General features: G+C 43.8%; 2 protein-coding genes across 9 annotated transcripts in view; one reads left to right on the top strand and one right to left on the bottom strand.

The window, feature by feature from the left end:
- Positions 1 to 20,443, top strand: part of LOC125895865 (epidermal growth factor receptor substrate 15-like 1) — a 167,520-nt gene that overhangs the window by 15,921 nt on the left and 131,156 nt on the right. For all 8 annotated transcript variants that reach the window (XR_007450216.1, XR_007450215.1, XR_007450217.1 and 5 more), the window contains exons 4-6: positions 1,520 to 1,567; positions 2,705 to 2,800; positions 5,293 to 5,361. Coding sequence is in view for 5 of the 8 variants with exons in the window: in XM_049588034.1 (XP_049443991.1) it covers positions 1,520 to 1,567; positions 2,705 to 2,800; positions 5,293 to 5,361 (213 nt within the window). In the remaining 3 variants the exon portion in view is untranslated. The remainder of the gene's footprint in view (positions 1 to 1,519; positions 1,568 to 2,704; positions 2,801 to 5,292; positions 5,362 to 20,443) is intronic.
- LOC125895895 (zinc finger BED domain-containing protein 4-like) lies at positions 5,902 to 7,659 on the bottom strand. The gene is made up of 2 exons (XM_049588089.1): positions 6,652 to 7,659; positions 5,902 to 6,445 (listed from the first exon to the last, which is right to left on the bottom strand). Exons 1-2 carry the CDS (start codon positions 7,491 to 7,493, stop codon positions 6,370 to 6,372), a joined length of 918 nt encoding a protein of 305 aa, XP_049444046.1. The 5' UTR covers positions 7,494 to 7,659; the 3' UTR covers positions 5,902 to 6,369.

Genomic DNA, 20,443 nt, shown 5'->3' with positions numbered 1-20,443 from the left:
CACTGACCTCCGCAGAGCCGTCGGGTTAAGAAAGGAGACTTTGTAAAGGAAGCTCTGCGAAGTGCCCCGAAGCTTGGACGCCAACTACGGAGCTTTGTCTGTTTTCCAGCAAGCTAAAACTATCGCTGCAGTGCTGATTTTGGTCTATCTGGTCTGTTTTCTTTTTTCTTTTATTTTTAGAAATAGCCTTGTGTCACTACTGTTTCTTATTCTGTTTTTTAAATAACGTAGTTATTCCACATATTTGTCAGTTGTGTCACATCAGAGAGCAAGGGAGATGAGCAGAAACCTGCGTGCATACCGACAGACAGACAGACAGAGACACTCTGTGTGATTAGAAAAGAGCAGAGGAGCAGAATTGCTTGTTGACTGCATCTCATTTAGAAATCACATTTTTGTTATTAGCCAACAGACAGACAAAAGTTATGAAAAAAAGGTAGCATGGAGAACTGGTACTGAATTTGAGGTACCTACACCAACACTGGTATGAGTTATGTGAACAGTACCCAACTCTAGTCAGCTATATTTAAATGTCGTGCCCTCAGCGCAACCATCAAGGTAGTGGTGGAGCTGGCAGCTGAGGATGCTAATGCTATGCTGGCTAAGTATCACAGAGCTTTGGTGTTTATATCATAGAGGATTTTGATGCCTGTAGCATTGTAGTGAGCACCTCTCTTTCACACTGCTCTCCGGTACAGGCAGCTATGGAACCAGCCCTAAGGTGAGTGTGAGTGGAACAGAGGCAGCTGAGATAACATTATCTTCTGCCTTCTGCTGAGAGGTCGTGCCTTTACAGCCTACAGTAATTTAATAAGATATAGTCTCAGGCTTTTGTTTAATGTCTGGTGTTGCCAAAAATGTTTTTGCACATTTCCACTCCAAAAGTTAGTATTGAGCTGTTTTTTAATCATCTGCATATTGCAGGTCCACGATAGATGTGAGAAAGATCGTGAGCTTGGCCTCGTAACAGTTTAAGTTAAGCAGCTTGCTATCTGTTCTACAGATGATCTCAACACCTGGGGCTACACTGTGACCAATGAGGTGGAGAATTGTTGCAATGAAATGTGTGAAAGGGGTGGGGGAAGTGATGCATTCTTGTTTCATGTCAGTTTCTACCTTGAAAGGTTCGGTCTCACTACCATTACAGTGCAGTGTTGCTGACATGTTGTAGTGAAGGAGCACATACTTTTCTGGACATCCACACTTTGACAGGATTGTCTAGAGGGCCTGACGGTTCACAGAGTTGAGTGCTTTGGTAAGATTGATGAAGGCCATATACGTATGGTGGTTGTTTTTCTGCCTTCTGAAACCACCTTTGAGTTAAAGATGAGGCATCAAAATATTACAATGTTTTAATAGAAAGAGAAAGAATGGCAATTTAAGATTGAACAAAACATACACAAATGATTTCCATATATGAAGCATTTAAAAAGAGATACATGAAGGATTAACTGGGAGACACAAGAGTAGATCTCAGTGTATTTTTAATGCTGTGTGTTTGTGCTGTCCTGTGTTTCAGATCTGGGATTTGGCCGATCCCGATGGAAAAGGCTATCTGGACAAACAGGTAGGGAACAGATGACTTCTCATCCAGTGCTCTGTCTTTGATGATGTGCTGAATGTATTTCACAAAAAAAGTGAAAATCACAGTGGATGCAAAACCTCTTATTTCTCAGTAATAATAATGTATGACAAGAGTTGTATGTCTATCAATCAATCAGTCAAACTTTATTTATAGAGCACTTTTCATACAAAAGAAGCAGCCCAAAGTGCTTTACATAAAAACAATACAATAGACACAAGAGATGTCCCTCCTTCTCCCACACATACTCACACGTACGTATACACACACACACACACACACACACACACACACACACACACACACACACACACACACACACACACACACACACACACACACACAGAGATTTAAAAACATGGAGGAAATGCTATCCTACCTAGGTAAAAATAACTGTATAAATTAAAATTCAGTAAATATCTAACAGATAACAATAATAAAATAAATAAAATTCAGTTAAAAGCCAGACTAATAAGGTAAAATTAATGAAATGAATAAAATTCAGTTAACAGCCAGACAAAATGTAAAAACAATAAAATAAATAAAAATCAGTTAAAAGCCAGACTAAAAAGGTAGGTCTTGAGTTTGCTCTTAAAAGTGTCCACATTCTCTGTTTTCCTCAGGTCCTCAGGCAGACTGTTCCACAAACGTGGGCCATAATGATAAAAGGAGGCCTCACCATATGTTTTGGTTAAAACTTCTGGAGTAATTAAAAGGCCGCTGCCGGAAGACCTGAGAGTTCTAGAGCGCTCATATGTTAAAAGCAAATTAGATAAATAATTAGGACCAAGACCATTAAGAGCTTTAAAAATTATTAAGAGGATCTTAAAATCGATTCTGAAGCAGACAGGTAGCCAGTGCAGAGACTTTAAAATTGGTGTCTGGTCCTCGTCAGAACTCGTGCAGCTGAGTTCTGAAGAAGCTGTAGTGGAGCAGTGCTTTTCTTAGAGAGACCAGAAAGAAGAGCGTTACAGTAATCAATTCTGCAGGTGATAAAAGCATGCATTAGTGTCTCTGTGTTGACTTGAGATAAAAATGGCTAGAATTGGGCTGCAACATCAGTGTAAGATATCTCAGGTAGAGAAAGACTTGATGTGTCATACTGTGTGCTTTCTCTCTCAGGGGTTTTACGTAGCTCTGCGGCTGGTGGCCTGTGCTCAGAGCGGCCAGGAAGTCAGTCTGTCCAGCCTCAACCTCACAGTCCCTCCCCCCAAGTTTGTGAGTATGACGTCATCATCAAAGCTCAAATGCACCATATTCTCTGTATGAAAACAGGCTCCAACCTGTAGACATTTTTTTTAATAATACTTTACACTCTTAATGGTTAGGATTGGTTTCTGTGATTTTCATATGTTATTATCATGTTATTAAACACTGTAATTAATTTCATTAATTTTGCCAGTTTCAAACTACATACTTGTCCCTTTATAAATAAACAATGAATAAATAAATAAATGTATCAATAAATGTAGAAGAAGTTGCAAGAGCTATTGATAAAGCAAAAAATGGAAAAGCAGCAGGAGTAGAGGGTCTCTATAATGAAGTACTTAAAACTCCTAAGGTTTTGCCTGTGTTGTTTAGTTTATTCCAGACATGTTTTTCATACAGTGTTGTTCCATCTCTCTGGTATAAATCTATTATCAAGCCAATACCTAAGTCTACCAAAAATGACCCGAGAGTCCCTTTAAACTATAGAGGTGTAAGTCTCATGAGTACGGTTTATAAAATATATTCTTGTATTCTTAACTATAGGCTTTCACAGTATTTGGAGATGTCTGACTTACTTGTCGAGGAACAGTATGGTTTTAGGAAGCACAGGTCCTGTATTGATCATATCTATACAGTGACCACAGTTATTAGAGCAAAAATTCAAGAGAAAAAAACGACTTACGCGTGCTTTATAGACTTCCAAAAGGCTTTCGATTGGGTTAATAGAGATTTACTTTTCTTTAAGCTAATCCAGTATGGTGTTGATGAATGAAAATTTTCTAAAGCCATAAAGTCATTATATCAGGCTCCTATAGCGTGTGTCCAAGTGAATGACTCGACTACAGGTTGGTTCCCAACACCATATGGAGTGAAGCAGGGGGATGGACTATCTCCCACTCTTTTTGCCATATTTGTAAATGATTTAGCCCTAGAGATTAAAGACTCTGGACTAAGTGTAACTCTGGACGATGTTGTTTTGGGTTGTTTACTTTATGCGGATGATTTAATTCTTCTGGCAGAGTCAGGAGACACCTTACAGAAGATGTTGAATGTTGTTCATCTCTGGTGCTCTAAATGGAGGCTTGTGTTCAACCAGACTAAAACCCAGATTATGCACTTCAGAAAAAAGGGTACTGCAAGATCTCCACAGAACTTTTTACTGGGTGATATGCCTTTGAAATTTACTGATTCTTATAGATACCTGGGCTTTACTTTGGATGAATTCATGTCTTATGATGTGGGGATTGGAATACTTGCAGATTCTGGGGGAAGAGCTGTAGGGTCAATAATTAATAAAATGAAATTCTGTAAAGACATTGGTTACTCCACATTCTCGCAGCTTTATGAAGCTTGTGTATGTCCAATTCTCATTTATGCAGCTGGAGTATGGGGTAACAAGGATGCTAAAAAAGTAAATTCTATTCAGAACAGAGCCATAAGATGTTTCCTCGGGGTACATACATTTGCTCCCAGTCTTGCAATACAGGGAGATATGGGGTGGGAGCCTATGGAAATTAAACAAAAGGGAGACATGATATGGCTGTGGAATCGCTTTATTAATATGCCAGAGAGTAGATTAACAAAAAGGGTTTTCAACTGGGATAAGGCTCACAGTCACCTCTGGACAAAGGAAATTCTTTGTATTCTTAGGGAGGTTGACCTTGCGTACATTTTTCATAACATGCTCTGTTGTAACGTCAATATGTTGAAACAAAAGTTAATTCTCCAGTATAAAGAGAAATGGTTAAATCACATATGGCTAAAGCCCAAGCTTAGATCATATGTTCAAATGAAGCAGAGTTTTGGCCCTGAACCCTACGTTACGTCCTTTCTAACCAGAAGCCAGAGGTCACTGTGTGCTCAGCTGAGAGCTGGTATTCTACCCCTCACTATTGAAGTGGGGCGGTTTACTGCGGTACCTGAAGACAATAGGATATGTAATGTCTGTGATCTGAAAGAGGTTGAAAATGAATTTCATTTTATGTTTTATTGTTCACAGTATGAGGATTTAAGGGTTCCCTTGTTTGATGAAATGCAAAAACAAAAAGCTGATTTATTTTGGGCGGATGATGGTGAGAAGTTGGAGTGGTTATTTAAGACTGAGGTTTTTAAGACTGCTAATTTTATTTTCAAAGCCTGGAATAGAAGGCAATCCTTGCTCTTTAAGTGAGATATATCAATGGATTAGATTAGGGTTCACTGTCCTAATCATGAGGACTGTTGTATTTACATTCTACTATTGTACATCTGTATTATTGCACATTTGTTTTGTATCTTGGTTGTTTCCAACTTGTATGTTTGATCATTGTTTCTGTTTTTGAGATAAAGTGTTTTATAAGCCCATAAGGGCTGGGCTTCTTTGAAGCATGACACTTAAATAAAGAAATCAAATCAAATCAAATCAATGTATCAAATGCTCTACATGAGAGGAGAAGATGTTTGTTTTATCTAGCAAATGTTGTATCCAGTTCTGACAGTCACCTTTGTTTGTCTGATTTCAGAAGGACACCAGCAGTCCATCTCTAAGCAGCACAGCTTCTGCCTCTGGTGAATTACACTGGGCTGTCAGGGTGTGTAGGAACACACACACACACACACACACACACACACACACACACACACAATAGAATAAAACAGTCATTATAGATGTGTTGGACATTGATTCAGAAAGACAAGGTGAATGAAATTCAATTTTCCAGGTTCTATTTATTTTTTATAGTTGTTAACAACAACAACAACAACTTATATATATTTATCCATATGTATATATGTGTATGTTGTATATATTGTAACATAATATATTGTAGTCAACAGCACTCACAAAAGACTCGTGAGCTGAGTGTATCATCACACCCGGGTGTGCTTTTAAGAAAACTACAATGACAAAATATATGACTGGACCAACAGACTTATTTAATCGAGTTGCACATGCATTTTGAAATGTTTTATTATAACTCTTTACATGCATGATGTAAGCATGAGCTTTTAATAAACTACTTCTTCCACAAATAGAAACTAGAACTAAAAATTATAAAAGTTAAAATAAAACAATAATAAAAAATAATAAAATTAAATATTTCCTCCTTTTTTTTTTAAAGTGCAAACAATATTATGTGCAAAACCAAATCAAAGTTATACTCTGTCAATACAGAGTGCAAATAGTGCAAACAGAGCCTGACCAAGTATGTCACTGACAACTTGCTGCAACTACACATCCATGTTCTTTTTTTAAGAATATTAGCATGTCCACATTCTCTGGCAGCAGTTGGGATCTTTGCACATTAACTATGTCTCCTGCTGTTGAAAAGATGCGCTCACTTGGAACAGAGGTAGCAGGGACAGAAAGGCACGCTTTGGCAAGGTGAGACAGCAAAGGATATTGGGAGCAGTGTTCTTGCCACCACTTCAGAGGGCAGCCACTGAGAGGGATAGAGGCCTCTTTTCTGTAGTTTTCAACTTCACTCTCAGCCTGTTTTGAACTGTTGGACTCCTCTGGCTCAGTAGAGAAAGAGTTCCCTAACAGCTCCTCAAGTGCTGTCTTTTGGGAGCAGGTTCTGTCACTTCAGGCTCATCATCTCTCACAGCCTCCTCTCTACCGTGTGTGGGACAGTGAGCTCCACCTGCTGCCCCTTCTTCCCTCTCCTCAGCTGTGGTCTTTAAACAGAAGAAATACTGGTGTTAAATTTGATAAGCAGCTAAGAGCCCTCCACACACACACACACACACACACACACACACACACACACACACACACACACACACACAGATGCTCTCATGTTTCTAACACACACACTTCATCAATCTCTTAAAAATGTTTAGTTGACAAACATACACAATACAATTTAAAGTGATATATATACCTGTGTTTGCAGCAACTGTCCTGTACCCTCAGGAAGACGGCCTCACACTGGTCGTGGTCTAGCTGAGGTAGAGTCCGGAATCTTGGGTCCAGTACCGTGCACTCCAGCAGATAGTTGAAGGCATCCCCACTGTATCTGTTTGCAATATTCGTGAGGATTGCAGTCTTTGTGTTGGCCATGGTGGTGGATTCTCCATCTTTTGGTGTCATGTTCTGTTCAATCATGCTCTTCAGTGGCACAATGAGAGACACTGTGGGACTCTTCTCCTCACACAACACTGTGGTGGCTGTCTTCAAAGGATGCAGCAGCTTCACAAGGTCTTGAGCATCTCTGACATTGCAGCTGTCAAGTGTATCAATGCTTCGGGCGTTTTGTCTTATCTCTGGGATGGTGAGAGCTGCTGCTATGGCAGCTTGCCTCTCGAGGTAACGAGCCAGCATATCCAACGTGCTGTTCCATCGTGTCGTAATGTCCATGATTAACTTGTGTGATGGCAGTTGTAGCTGTTTCTGCTTGGACATTAACACCGCGGTAGCCGTTGAACTCCGATGAAAAAAAGCAGCCACACGTCTCACCTGCCCGAGCAAATGAGCGACGCGGGGAACACCGAGGCCAGCTTGGGTTGCAAGATTTATAGTGTGCGCAAAACACTTAATGTGCGGCTTCAATTCCGCCTCTCGCACAGCCACGTCCATATTACGTGCATTGTCAGTAACAATAGCGATGCCGTGGTTGGGTTTTTTAAGCTCCCAGTCAGTAACAGCTGTCTGTAAAACCTGAGCTATGTTTGCCCCTGTGTGGGACTCGAAAAGTGGGCGAGTCTGTAGTACAACACTTTCCATTTTCCAGTCATTGTTGACTGTGTGGGCTGTAATTGTGATGTAGCTTTGCGTACCTCTCGATGTCCAACCATCTGTTGTTATGGCGATGCTTTCTGCGTCTTTCAGGATCTGTACAACCTTGCTCTTGGACTCTCTCCATAGAGGTTCGGGATCACTGTGCGGGTAAAATGCGTGCGTGATGGGATGGTGTACTTCGGTTCCAGTGTGTGGATGAGTCGCTGAAATCCTTGACTTTCTACCACAGAAAATGGCCTCATATCTGCTGCGATGAAAACACCTATGTCTCTTGTTATTGTTGTGGCTCTGGTGCTTGACTGTGGAAGTTGAGGTCCGAATGCGTTTGTCAGCGTTGTCTGGCCTGTTTTCTTCACAGGTGCAGTTGTTGATTTGAGTACCGAGCTGTGGTGGTGCTGTATATGTCTCTGCATTGTGCTCGTATTAGCCGCGGTGTATGGCATTATTTTCATACAATGCTTGCATATTGTCCGTGTCTTATCAGTCACTCTACTGCCATTTATCATTTCCGCCAGGTACCCAAAATGCTGCCAAACAAACGATTTGAAAGTGGCGGGGGCATCTTCAATGGTAATACCGGTATTTTCCGACGTCATTCTGGCTGATTCCACTCTGCTTCCTTCTCCTCCTCTTCTTCTTTTCCTTCTCCTTCTTTAGGTTCTGGCAGGCTAGACGTAGCAACGGCGCATTACTGCCCCCACAGGTCACAAATAGAAGTTTGGATAGCTCACAAATCTCGTGAGACAGATTTTTAATCCGAGGAGAAATATCGTCAAGTTTAATCTAGCGAGATCTCGTGGCGAGATCTCATCACACCCCTAATATATATATAAAAATATATACATAGGTAGAGTTCTGGCACCAATCACAGTGCAAGGTGTAATGAGAGGCAATAGACACCAATGACAGGCTGACACAAGACAACTGCCAAGTGTGATGAAAAGTCTGATGCACAAGAATCAATACATGCAAACAGAAGTATTCATATACATTGAGACATATAAGAACATCAAAAATATTAAGCTTCAGACTAGTTGAATGAGAAAAATGTTAGACAATAAGCAGGGGAGAATTAAGGTGACAGAAAAGAGACTGAAAATAGGCTTTCAAGTCACTGGATATAACTCTACTAGGGACTAAAAGAACCCCAGAAAAATAGTCTGAACCTATTACAGAGAATCTACACCAATATCAATACTAACAATATATAGAGTTAGAAAAAGTTTAAAAATCATTACAGGGCTCTACTAATCAATAGTATAATATTGAGTAGCCTAAATAGTAGAGGGGACAGAAAAATGATTAATTTAGGTGAAAAAAGTCTCTGAAAAGAGGGAGACATTTACATTCAAAAGAGGAATAAAGGGGCTTCAAGGATTAGTAGAGCCTCTGTAAAATGTATAAAGACACTGAATATAAATGTATCAAAAAAGAAGGCCTAATAAAAAGGGACAATATATCATAAAGTAGTCTAATGGTCAAAAAAGACAACAGGAAATCTCATCCTTACGTGTAAGACAATTTTACAGAAACCAGTCAAAGGAAACAACTCAAAAGAAGTTCTTCATTTAAAACTCGAGGACTCTCTGTTTGTAAGATATGTGTCCATTTAGCTTCTCTTTGCAGTAACAGTTTGTCTCTATTCCCACCTCTTCTAAGGGGCTGGATCATATCAATCCCCTGAAATTTGAGTGTGCAGACATCACGGCCAACAGAATTAAAATGTCTGGCCACTGGGGATTTCTCATCTCTGTTTCTGATACTACATTTGTGCTCAGAAATCCTTGTTTTCAATTCACGCCTAGTTTTACCAATATAACTCAGTCCACATGGACATTTAAGAAGATACACTACATATTTGCTTTTGCAGGTAATTCTGTTTGTATGCGGAACTTTTTGCCCGTATGGGGATGTAGAAAAATGTCCCCTTTAATCATGGCACTACATTGGGCACAATTAAAACAAGGAAAATTGCCCCCAGGAAGGTTAGAAGGAGAAAGAAAATGTCGAAGAACAGTCAGATTAGACTAAAATGTCTCTTATATTTTTGGCACGTTTATGTGCAAAGATAGGCGGGGCTTGGAAAGAATGTCCTATGAGAGGATCACTGGCTAAAATGTGCCAGTGCTTCAAAACAACCTGCTTAATATCATAAGATAATGGAGAAAAGGTGGTGGCTAGAACCAATTTTGAGTCCCTTCTAGAGGGAGGTTTAGAGGCCAATAAACCTGCTGTAACTAAGCTGTATCAAAGCAGATTTGGACCATTGAATCATGATAACCCCTACTGTTGAAACGATCACATACCTCATGAGCTTGTTCATTAAAAGTATTGTCAAAGCTGCCAGTGTAATAATGTTTTTCCATTTTACCTGCAAGCTCTGTAATAATTTTAGTTGACAATTTCAACTCTACATTATTTAGGCCAGGAATTTGTACCTGCTCTATGTTATTTGTAGGGGTGTCCCCGACTAAGAATTTTCATAGTCGAATCTGATTTGACAGATTTTTCCTTTAGCCAACTAATCGTCAAATCATGTTTTTTTTGCCCCTCATTGATTAATGAGCTCATTTGCTTCAGTTTCCGCTCCAGAGAAAAGAGCTAAAACACCCAAATAAACGAATTTAATTCTTCAGTTGGCATAATAAGATAATAAAAGTAAAAGGGTTATCATTTTTTCTGTATTTATCTGTATTTCTTTCACCTCATCAAGGTATGATGCTCTAGATGAGCGCAGACGTGCTGCAGTCGTTTCGAACTTGCCATTTCATTCACAAATAAACATCCAAAAACATCATCAAAAGGTTTAGAAACAGTTTTCCTTCTTTCTGACTTCAAGTTACTTCATTAATCAACTCAGGTTCATACAAGTTCATCCACATGGACCGTGCTTCACTGCTCTCAATTGTTTGGCCACGTCGGAAAAAAAAGTAGCCAAATAAAAAATCAGAGTCCATCAAGAAAACAATCAGCGGTGAAATTCATTTCAAGACACTTCAGGTAAATGAATAATCCTTCAAAAAAGTTTGATTTGAGAGCACCTACCTCCTCCTAAGTGTTTGTTTATGCGCTCCGCCACCGTAAATCATCACCACATGATTCCCGAGCGCGGCACCGCTGCTGCTCACCGCTCCCTCAGGGGATGGGTCAAATACGGAGAACAAATTTCACACACTCAGGTGTGTAACAATCAGTGGGACTTTAACTTTAAATCCAAACTTTAAATCAGTCAGCTCTGATGGCCCTGCAGCGCACTTATTCACCTCAGCTTATTTGGATCGAACAACTGGGTGATTTATTCAGGCGTAGTAATGATTATGCCTACCGATTAAACGCACGTGTCATTTTCAGTTTTTTAATAACAGAAATTAGGCAGATGTTTGTATCAAAATAGGCTATATATCATGAATTACTAGAAAACAAATACATTCTATGTCAAATCAAGATGTTCAGCAGCAGTGAGCACCCCCGTATAGTCAGAATGGTACGGTCTTGTTTCATAACCACATTTTGCGACGATTCGATGGCGAGACTGGCAGTCGAATCAGACTTCTCTGAATCGAATCACCGAATCATCGACTATTCGGGGTCACCCCTAGTTATTTGTAATCATACTTCAGAGCTCATATAAGGGCTTCAAAGTCTTATTTTGAGAAGGGATTTTTTCTTAAGTGTTAATGTTGTTTTCGAGGTGCTAAGTTCACAAATGTTCATGATACGGGAGCAGTAGTCAGTTTAATGTGAGACAGGAAGATGTGTCATTGTATAATGTTTGTTCCGAAGAGCTTGCTGCTTCTTTTTTTAGCAGCCGTCTTGGTCGGGGAGGGTGGGTTGGGGGGATATGTCACTGCCAGAAACTTTTTAATATTTCCTTTGAAACTAACACTTTGCACTAGTCACACCCAATCGCTAGTCACACCCAATCGCAAAGTTTTTTGCCTAGGTCACTGTGCTCACATCCTAATCTTCCTTGTCAAATGGTATGAATAGACATTTGAAGCTGGTGAGCTGGAATGTTAAGGGTCTAAACCACCCCTTTAAAAAAAGAAAGGTCTTTTCACATCTATAACAACTTAAAACAGAAATAGCATTTCTACAAGAAACCCATATTCAGTTCAGACAATGGCCGTCTGCTTTCAGGATGGTCGGGGCAGGGATTTCACCCCTCATTTCAAGCCAAAGCCCGAGGAGTTTCAATCCTTATCAGTTAGGATGCTTCATTAGAACTGCATAATGTGATCTCTGACAAGTTTGGTCGATATGTGTTTATCTCTGGCAAATTAAACAACACACTAGTCGTACTTACAAATGTTTACGTCCCTAATATGGATGACGTAGTTTTTTTTTGAACGAGTGTTCTCACTGTTCCCAGATCTTAATACATATTCTTTCATACTCTGTGGCGACTTTAACTGTTGGCTTGACCCGGTTTTGGACCGATCCTCTACGAACCCTGGCACAGCGAGCAGATCAGCCCGTTTTATTCAGGCTTTTCTTTCTGTGTGGCACTTTTTACATCCATGCGACAGAGAATACTCTTTTTACTCTTTGCTGTCAGACAATAATTTTGTTAAATTCATGGAAAAGGAAATAGCCTTTTTTTTTCTCACTACTAATATGTCTTCAGACATATCTAGTCTAATTGTCTGGGATTCCCTCAAGGCTTATCTCCGGGGAAAGATTATATCTTACACTGCTCAAGTGAGGCGAAAATCCTTTAACGAGCGATCAGACCTTGCCCACCAAATCAAAGAGATTGATAAACAGTATGCTCGGAAGTCTCAAGATCTTTACAAAAAGCGGTTGGAAGTCAAGACCAAATTTGATCTGCTCACCACTCATTCAATTGAACAATCACGTTTGAAAAGTAAAACCATGTTCTATATATATGGAGACAAATCAGACAAATTATTAGCCAACCAACTTAAAGGCTCCAAAGCTAAACATAATAATTTCAAGATCCGGTTACCAAATGGCCATATAACTACAGATCACTTAGAAATTAATGAAGCATTCAGGGACTTTTATACCCAGCTATACACCTCGGAATCTCACACTGTTTGTGATGAGATTTTTGATTTTTTAAATGGTCTCAGTATCCCCAGTCTTTCATCAGGTCTAAGGAAGAGATTAGAGGAGCCTATATCCCGGGCAGAAATAGCGCTAGCCATTTCCTCAATGCAGTCAGGTAAGTGTGCGGGTCCTGGCGGCTTCCCGGCAGAATTTTTAAGGAAATTTTCCTTGCTGCTTTTCCCATTGTTATGTTCAGTTCTCTCAGAATCTTGCAGACAAAGTTCCCTCCCTCCTTCATTTACTGAGGCCTTTATTACTCTTATAGCTAAAAAAGGTAAAGACCCGACAGAATGCACCTCCTACAGGCCTATCTCCCTCTTAAATACAGACGCTAAGATTTTAGCCAAGGTCCTAGCCCATAGGTTGGAGACTGCCCTTCTCACAATCATATCCAAAGGCAGGCAGTCCTACTTCAATATAAGACGACTGTTCAGTATTATTTACTCTGCCTCTGAAGATTTCCCCGAATGCTTTGTTTCTCGCGATGCAGAGAATGTATTCGATCGTGTCAAATGGGTCTACCTATTTGTTGTGCTAAACAAATTTGGTTTTTGTCCAAATTTTACTTCATGGATTAAACTACTCTATTTGCACCCCATAGCCTCAATTTGTACTAACTTGCAATGGTCAAGACCCATTAATTTACATTGTGGAACCCGTCAGTGGTGCCCCCTCAGTCCCATGCTTTTCGACATTGCTGATGAACCGCTTGCCACAGCACTCCACTCTTGCAAGGATATATCTGGTATCTGGAGAGGTGACATGGAGCATGTTGGGAAGAGGAGGAGCTAAATATGATCATTGGCAATAATTCATAATTATTAATATTAATTATGGATTATTAAAATATTTGATTAATTAATAAATAATTAATTAATTATTACATAAGCATAATAATCAAATTAGCCTCACACGGGGCACCAAATGTTGGGAAGAGGAGGAGCTAAATATGATCACTGGCAATAATTCATAATTATTAATATTAATTATGGATTATTAAAATATTTGATTAATTAATTAATAATTAATTAATTATTACATAAGCATAATAATCGAATTAGCTTACAGCGGGGCACCACCGGGAAAACCGGACCAATGATCAGGAGTAAATTCAGTCTCAAGAGTGTTCACTTAGGAAGCTAATTCTAGGGAGATATCAGCAACTATAAGATGAACAGGAAGGAGTGGAGCTCAGGCACTGACTTTGTCAACCAGCTTCATCACAGTATACAATGAAAAACCAAAGCAACTTCTCTTTGCAGTATAACAGGGTTTATTCACACTGATGACATTAATTTACAACCAACATCAACATTGCTCTATAAACCCTATCAACTATAAAACATTACTGAATCAACCAGCAAGCATCAAGAAGGGTGTGTGTGTGTGTGTGTGTGTGTGTGTGTGTGTGTGAGAACGTGGGTGAGTGAGCGAGGATGTGTGTGTGTGTGTGTGTGTGTGTGTGTGTGTGTGAGGGAGAGAGAGGCGTGTGAGCGTAGCAAGATGGCGGCTGTGACGCAGCAAGCTACGTCACGCTATGGCGGCTCGCCAAGAAAGCACGCGACTCAGAAAAAGGAGGGGAGCCGGTAGAGAGGGAAGTTCGAATTGCTCGGCTCCAAGTGTAGGTTAGTGGAAGAGAGGAAGAGAGAAAGGGAAGCACTCAGCAGTGTGGTCACGCAGGCGGTATTGAGATGCAGTAACCCGTCTGTGTTACGCAGAGACGCGCTCGGCTCAGCTGGTGAGCGGCGTGAATCTGGACATTGAACCAACACAGCCGAAGTACTGATCAATCCCGCGTGCGGGGCGACACAATAGCGGTCCGACGAGGTCGGATCACTACGTATTACAAGCAGACACAAACGGGCAGGAGAATAACAGACAGCAGCAACACAGGCAATATTTTTACAATATCAATGCAGCCAAAATCGGACGCGGCGGTCCGTATCAACAAGCCCTTACAAACTTAAAAAGAAAACACACACTAACTACTATCTGCCCAGAGCTAAAGCCTCTTACTGTTGCAGAAGGTGGAGTGATGTGTCGGTCGTTCCTCGTGCGTCCTTGGTTACGGCAGAGGTGAAGTGGTTAGCGGCTCACAGCGGCTAACGGTCCTCGGCGAGGGCAAGTCTCTGGCGAGGCGAAGTTAATTCCGGCTCGTAGCGGGAATCACTCGGGAAAGAAGGGGTCCTTGTCCTTCTTCTTGAAGCAGGCAGTCCTTGTTATCTACCAAACTTCGCATCCCGCGGGCATCCGGGTGAGAGGGTCAATCCGTGGTCTCGTGCCGGGCTGCTCTGTGTTCCTCGGCGAGTGAGGAGAGGAGAGGAGATCAGCTCGACCAGCGAGGGAAATCCGTAGGCCTAAAACGCGTCTAACTGTGCACAGTAATAACTCTTTCTAAAGCGTTCGCCACGTGGGACGAGTTGCTAAGCTTTAGGAACAGTTGTGGGTACTTCTATCAGCTATGAGAATCACAGCCAGAAGCGTTTCCCTCAGGTACGCTCTGTGATGATATACCCCGCGTGGACGTCACCGGTGCGGGGTTGGCCGTGGCGGATTTCACCCAATGGGAGCTGTGTATTTCAGGGGACCTCTGCTGGTCAGCTGGGGTGCTGTGTTGAGTTGAATCAGCTGATTCACACAGAGAAAGGGGGTTGACTGATTCCTTTGTTCTTTTGGGCGCCAACATGTGGTCTCAGGCTTTGATTGTTACATGTAGGCCCAAAAGTTTATGGATAAAGTGTAGGCCTTTGTTATAAATCCTTGTACGGCACAACATCCCCCCTTTGATCTGAAGAGTGGGGGTGACGGTCACAGTCTTTGGATCAACATAGGGCCGGACAGTTCCTAAATTGGATGTTAATTGAGTTCACAGTCCATGTGTTCCTGGGAACCAAAAGATGATTAGTCCATACAGTTCATAGAGCATTGAGGACTTTAGCATCTGGGCAATTACTTGAGGCTATCTCTGGGCAGATTTCTTACTAACTCTAAACATTTCTTACAATTAAAAGAAAAAAAAGAAAGGAGAGAAGAGAGAAAAAAAAAACATCACTTCAAAACTTCATAATGAACCACATTCTTTGCTGCTTTTCGGCTTATCTTCACAACATCGGAATAGTTGGAAAAGAAAGGGGAAGGAAAGGAAGCAGAAAGCAGGAAGTGGTCAGGGGTTAGTGACCTACTCTTGGAGAGGGCTAGAGCTAATCCGTGGTGTGGATACAGACTGGTGTGCAAATCGTGGTTGAACAACTCGGAGGGTGTCCAGTCTGGTCTGTAGTGTTTGTATGTGTCTGTACATGATGTGTGCAATAATTGCGGTGATTACCCAGCCACTAAGGAGGAGCCCGAGGGCAACCAGGCTGACGTGGTGTTCTTGGTAAGATGACGGCCTACTTAGGCGACTATTAAATGTGGTGGCCAGTCCAGTCGGTTTTAGACTAAGCTGTACCAATTTAGTCCCTTCAGCCAGAAGCTGCTGTTGAAGGGTGTCATCTATAGTGAGGTTGTGCCCTTGGAAGGCGTCCATAACCTCAATCTCCACTTGGTGTCTGTCAGGGTTGAGGTGATGGAGGACAACTTCCTTGATGTGCACGGTGGCTCCCTGAGGAACCGTCAAGAACACTGTCTGATTGGGTAGGGTTAGTTGAGTGGCTGTGTCGTGGCGGTCGTAGGACATTAAGGCTTCGGTGGCGGGTGTGCTCACGAGCCATCGATTACCAGCTCGTTCTACTTTTGTCCCTGTCTGTTCGTCTTTGACCGACATTTTAGCTTGGCACTTTTGTTCGGGGGATGCGGCTCTTAAGCCGCAGAGGTAGTTAGTGACATCTCTGACAAAAGGGTTGCCTGGGCAAACCCAGTGGATGTCTTTTGTTTTAGTGCACATGTCTAGGTTTGGGATGAGGTAGAGTGAGGGGTGATCGCCATGATATGCGAGTGAGGTAGGTGTCTTTAAATGAATATGAGTGTTGCCCTTCCAGAAACCAACATTCAATACTGACTTGAGTCTGTATATGTTCTGTCTTTCTATGATGGGCAGGTTGAGGAGGAATCCGATTACTAAGCCTTGAGGGTTTACAGAGATCGGAATGGCGCTGCCAAGATTATATGCCAGGTGTACCTGCGATGGGTGCACAACAGTGGTGGTAGCAGATTTCAAGATCTGAGTCACTAGGTCTAGGGAGACCAGATAAGGTGGAATCCTTCCGTTGCTCAGGCTGTTAACTGAGGAGCTAATCTCCCTGAGGAGGTCCTGCATTAGATCTCTGACTACCTGCACGTATGTTACATCCTCTCTAACAATTTCTGACAAGGTCCCCAAGGCATGCAAAGTGTTATTTAGGATGGTGGAGTGCAGATTGACAGTCACTACGGTACCCTGGAGGGTTTTACCAAGTCCCTGCAATTGTTCCTGTTGGAGGCGAAGCCTCTGTTGGATTTCCGGCATCTCCTCATCGAGTTCGCCCATATGTTTCTGGAGTGCCCCAATGCTGATAGAGTTAGCAGCTGAGAGGCCGATGGAAAACAGGGACCCGACCGCTGATGCTGCGGCAAGCAGACCGCCCAGGAACCGTTTCGGTCTTCTTTCACCATTAAGGTCTTTTTCAGTGACCAGGAACTTTTGCAGCTGTTCCAGGGTGTGGATGGTCATCTGCTTTGCGTGTTCGACGGTGTCATGGGTTTGGGTCCCGCTTAGCCTGCCCTCAGTCAACTGTGGGGGGAGGCGGATGTGTCTTCGATACACAGTCCAGGGGTCCAGACGTACGTAGATTCTCTGGGTGTAGAGATCGCAATGGGTGATTAAGAGCCCTGGGGTTTCTTGGAGGACGATACCGGTCGGTGGGCCGGGTTCGACCATCACCAAGGGTGTGGTGACATGTAGGTTGAGGAGGATGCCGAAAAGCCAAGGGAGACCCATCTGTAACGAGACCAGAGTGTGATTACTGTGTGTCAGGAGTGGACGAAGGGGTTAGGGGTTGTTGCATGCCGGCGTGGGTGAGTTGGGCATGCAGTTAGTCTATGGAGCTACTGTGTAGGGTCTCCTTCCCTCTGGGGTGGAGCTAGCTCTGTTCTTTCAGGAAGAGTGAACGGCGCAAAGGGTTTGATTTGGTTCGCGTGAACCCACTTATAAGCCGGTGTCTGACTGGTCTTTGAGGTCCGAATCCGATAGGCAACCGGAGAGAGTTTCCCCACTATCTCGAAGGGACCTGACCAGCGGGGTAGGAACTTCTTTGAAGTGCCTACCGGTGTGGCGAACTTGAAAAGGAAGACTTTATCACCCACCTGGTACTCGCGGTGGGATGCTTTCCTGTCATAGTAGGCCTTGGACCCTTTCACACTAGCCTCTAGGTTTTCTTGGGCCCACGCAAACGTGGTCTGAAGGTGCTCGCGCAGGTCTGTCACGTACTGATGTGCTGTGTAGGCGGTTGCGACACTGACATCTTCCGGGCGGTACAGGAGGTGCAGTGGAAGGGTCATCTCTCTCCCAGTCATCATTTCGAAGGGCGTGACTCCGGTGGTGCAGTGTGGGGTGGACCGAATGGCCATCAGCACCAGCGGGAGTTTCATGTCCCAATCCTTGCCGCCGCTGTTCACATACTTCTTTAGCATGTTGACGATAGTGCGGTTGGCACGCTCGACCTGACCAGATGACTGGGGATGATGCGGAATGTGGAAACTGACTTCCACTCCAAGAATTCCGAACATGGTGGTCATTACACTTGAAGTGAAATGGGTGCCTCGATCTGAATCTACCGATAGGGGTAACCCCCAGCGACTGAACACGTGGTTCAGTAACAGGACTGCGGTTGTTGCGGCTGTGTCGTTGGGCGCTGGAAGACATTCGACCCACTTGGTAAAGGCACATGTGACGGTAAGGAGGTATTTGTTGCCACGAGAGGATTTGGGGACTGGTCCGATCCAGTCAATCTGGAGGTGGGACCATGGAAAGGCAATTCCTCTGTTTTGAAGTGGGGCGCGGTTCAGCGGTTGGGACGGCTGGAACTGGCAGCAGGTCAGGCACCCCTTGACGTATGACTGGACATCGCGAGCCATTGTCGGCCAGTAGGCAACCTGCTGAAGGGTGTGGAGGGTTGCCTTGTAGCCCCGATGGCCACTAGTTGGAGAGTCGTGGGCGTGAGCCAGCATGACCCCCCTATGATCGGTTGGAACGACCCAGCGGGTCGGTCCTTGGCCATTGTGAGTGTGGACCAACAAACCTTTGTCAAACTTGAGGTGTGGCAGCTCTTTGTGTAGAGCACGTAGCTCTTTGGACTCAATGGAGGAGGTCTGTAGCGCACCCTGAGCAGGGGGGTTCAAGATGAGCTGCCGAATGGTTTGAATGGTCGGGTCTCGTTCCTGCATGGTCACCAAGTCTGCATCACCGGGTTTACGGCCCAGGTGCAAGGTCTGCGTGCAGGTTTGGGGGTCTTCTCGTCTTTCTCTTGCCTGCCGGCGGGTGATGGCGTTCACCGCGCAGGTTTTGGCCGTCGGAAGCCATTCATCTCTGAACTCCCAGGGTGTGCCCTGTTCAGCCCCTAGCTTAGCTAGGCGGTCGGCTTCATCGTTACCGTCCTTGTCAGGACCAGAGGTTTGGGAATGACCCTTGACTTTCTTCCAGTATACGGTCATTCCCCGGTCCGTGACGAGCCGGTCGCATGCCAGGAAGAGTTCAGAGTTCTTGACTTCCTTATTCCTGGCATTTCTCATGTCGTTTTCCTTCCACACAGGGAGATGAGAAACGAAGCTGTGCCGAGCGTAGTTGGAGTCAGAGCAGATCACTAGTTGTTCCATAGCTGCTTTGGCGGCTTGTTGCAGCGCGATGAGCACTGCGGCAATCTCTGCATACTGGCTCGTCTTGGGACCCAGCCAGTAGTTGTTAGGTTCGTCCATTATGAAGTTGACCCAGACGATACCGACCCCTGCCCGAAGTTGGTGCTCATGTTGGTACGCACAGCCGTCCACATAGACCCTTGGGAGGTCTAAACAGATGTTCTCATCATAATAGTGGTGGTTAGAAGGAAGCGACGGAGTGGTGACGAGTGGAGGCTGGAGGTTTGGTTGCCCTTGGCAGTCACAATGTTGGCAATCCGCCAAACCTTGGCTTAGAGCCATTTTGTGGTTCTGGGCATATTTAACCTCAATGTCGTAGCCTTGCAATGCCATCATCCAAGAGGCAATGCGGCTGTTTGATACCCGTCCTTCCCGCAGGCGTTGGCTGTTTAGGAAGGTGACAGGTTGGTGGGAAGTTTCAATGAACACCTTCTGGCCTCCAATGTAGCTACGGAAATGTTCCACAGCCCATACGGTGGCGAGGAGGGCCTTTTCGCAGTCAGAGAACTTCATCTCGACACTGCTCAGGGGTCGGCTCGCGTAGGCGACGACCCGTTTGTCTGTATCGTGCTTTTGTGCCAGAGCGGCACTGAGGCAGTGGAGGGAGAAGCTCGCCTCCAGATGAAACTCCTTGTCCTTGTCAGGGTAGGCCAGACAGGGTGCGGCACAGAGTTTCTCTTTCATCTGCCGAAAGGACTGTTCTTGGGGTTCTCTCCACTCGAACAGCTTGTCCTTACGGAGAAGCTCTGTGAGTGGCCTAGCTATCTCCGCGTAGTCTTCAACAAACTGTCGGGAGTAGTTACAAACCCCCAGGAAGCTCCTGAGCTCCGACACATTTGTTGGGGCGGCTATGTTCTGAATGGCTCGAATTCTCCCGGATTGGGGCTCGATGCCGTTAGCGCCCACTGTGAGACCCACGTACTCTACCTTAGTGCGGCACCACTGGCCCTTGGCGAGCGCCAGTTTGGCTCCTGCAGTGGCGAGCTGGTTGAGCACGTGTCGGATCTCAGTCAGATGCTCCTCAAAGGTTCTGC

This window comes from Epinephelus fuscoguttatus, linkage group LG10 (assembly GCF_011397635.1).
Source record: "Epinephelus fuscoguttatus linkage group LG10, E.fuscoguttatus.final_Chr_v1".
Lineage (NCBI taxonomy): Eukaryota > Metazoa > Chordata > Actinopteri > Perciformes > Serranidae > Epinephelus > Epinephelus fuscoguttatus.
The sequence above is the reverse complement of the archived record's forward strand: the minus strand, read 5'-3'. Positions and strand labels throughout refer to the sequence as shown.

Excerpts from the sequence above, each read along its gene's own strand:
- LOC125895895 (XM_049588089.1), bottom strand. The coding sequence starts at position 7,493 with ATGGAAAGTGTTGTACTACAGACTCGCCCACTTTTCGAGTCCCACACA. Across the intron at positions 6,446-6,651 it reads GACAGTTGCTGCAAACACAG|ACCACAGCTGAGGAGAGGGA; the intron begins GTATATATATCA and ends TTCTGTTTAAAG.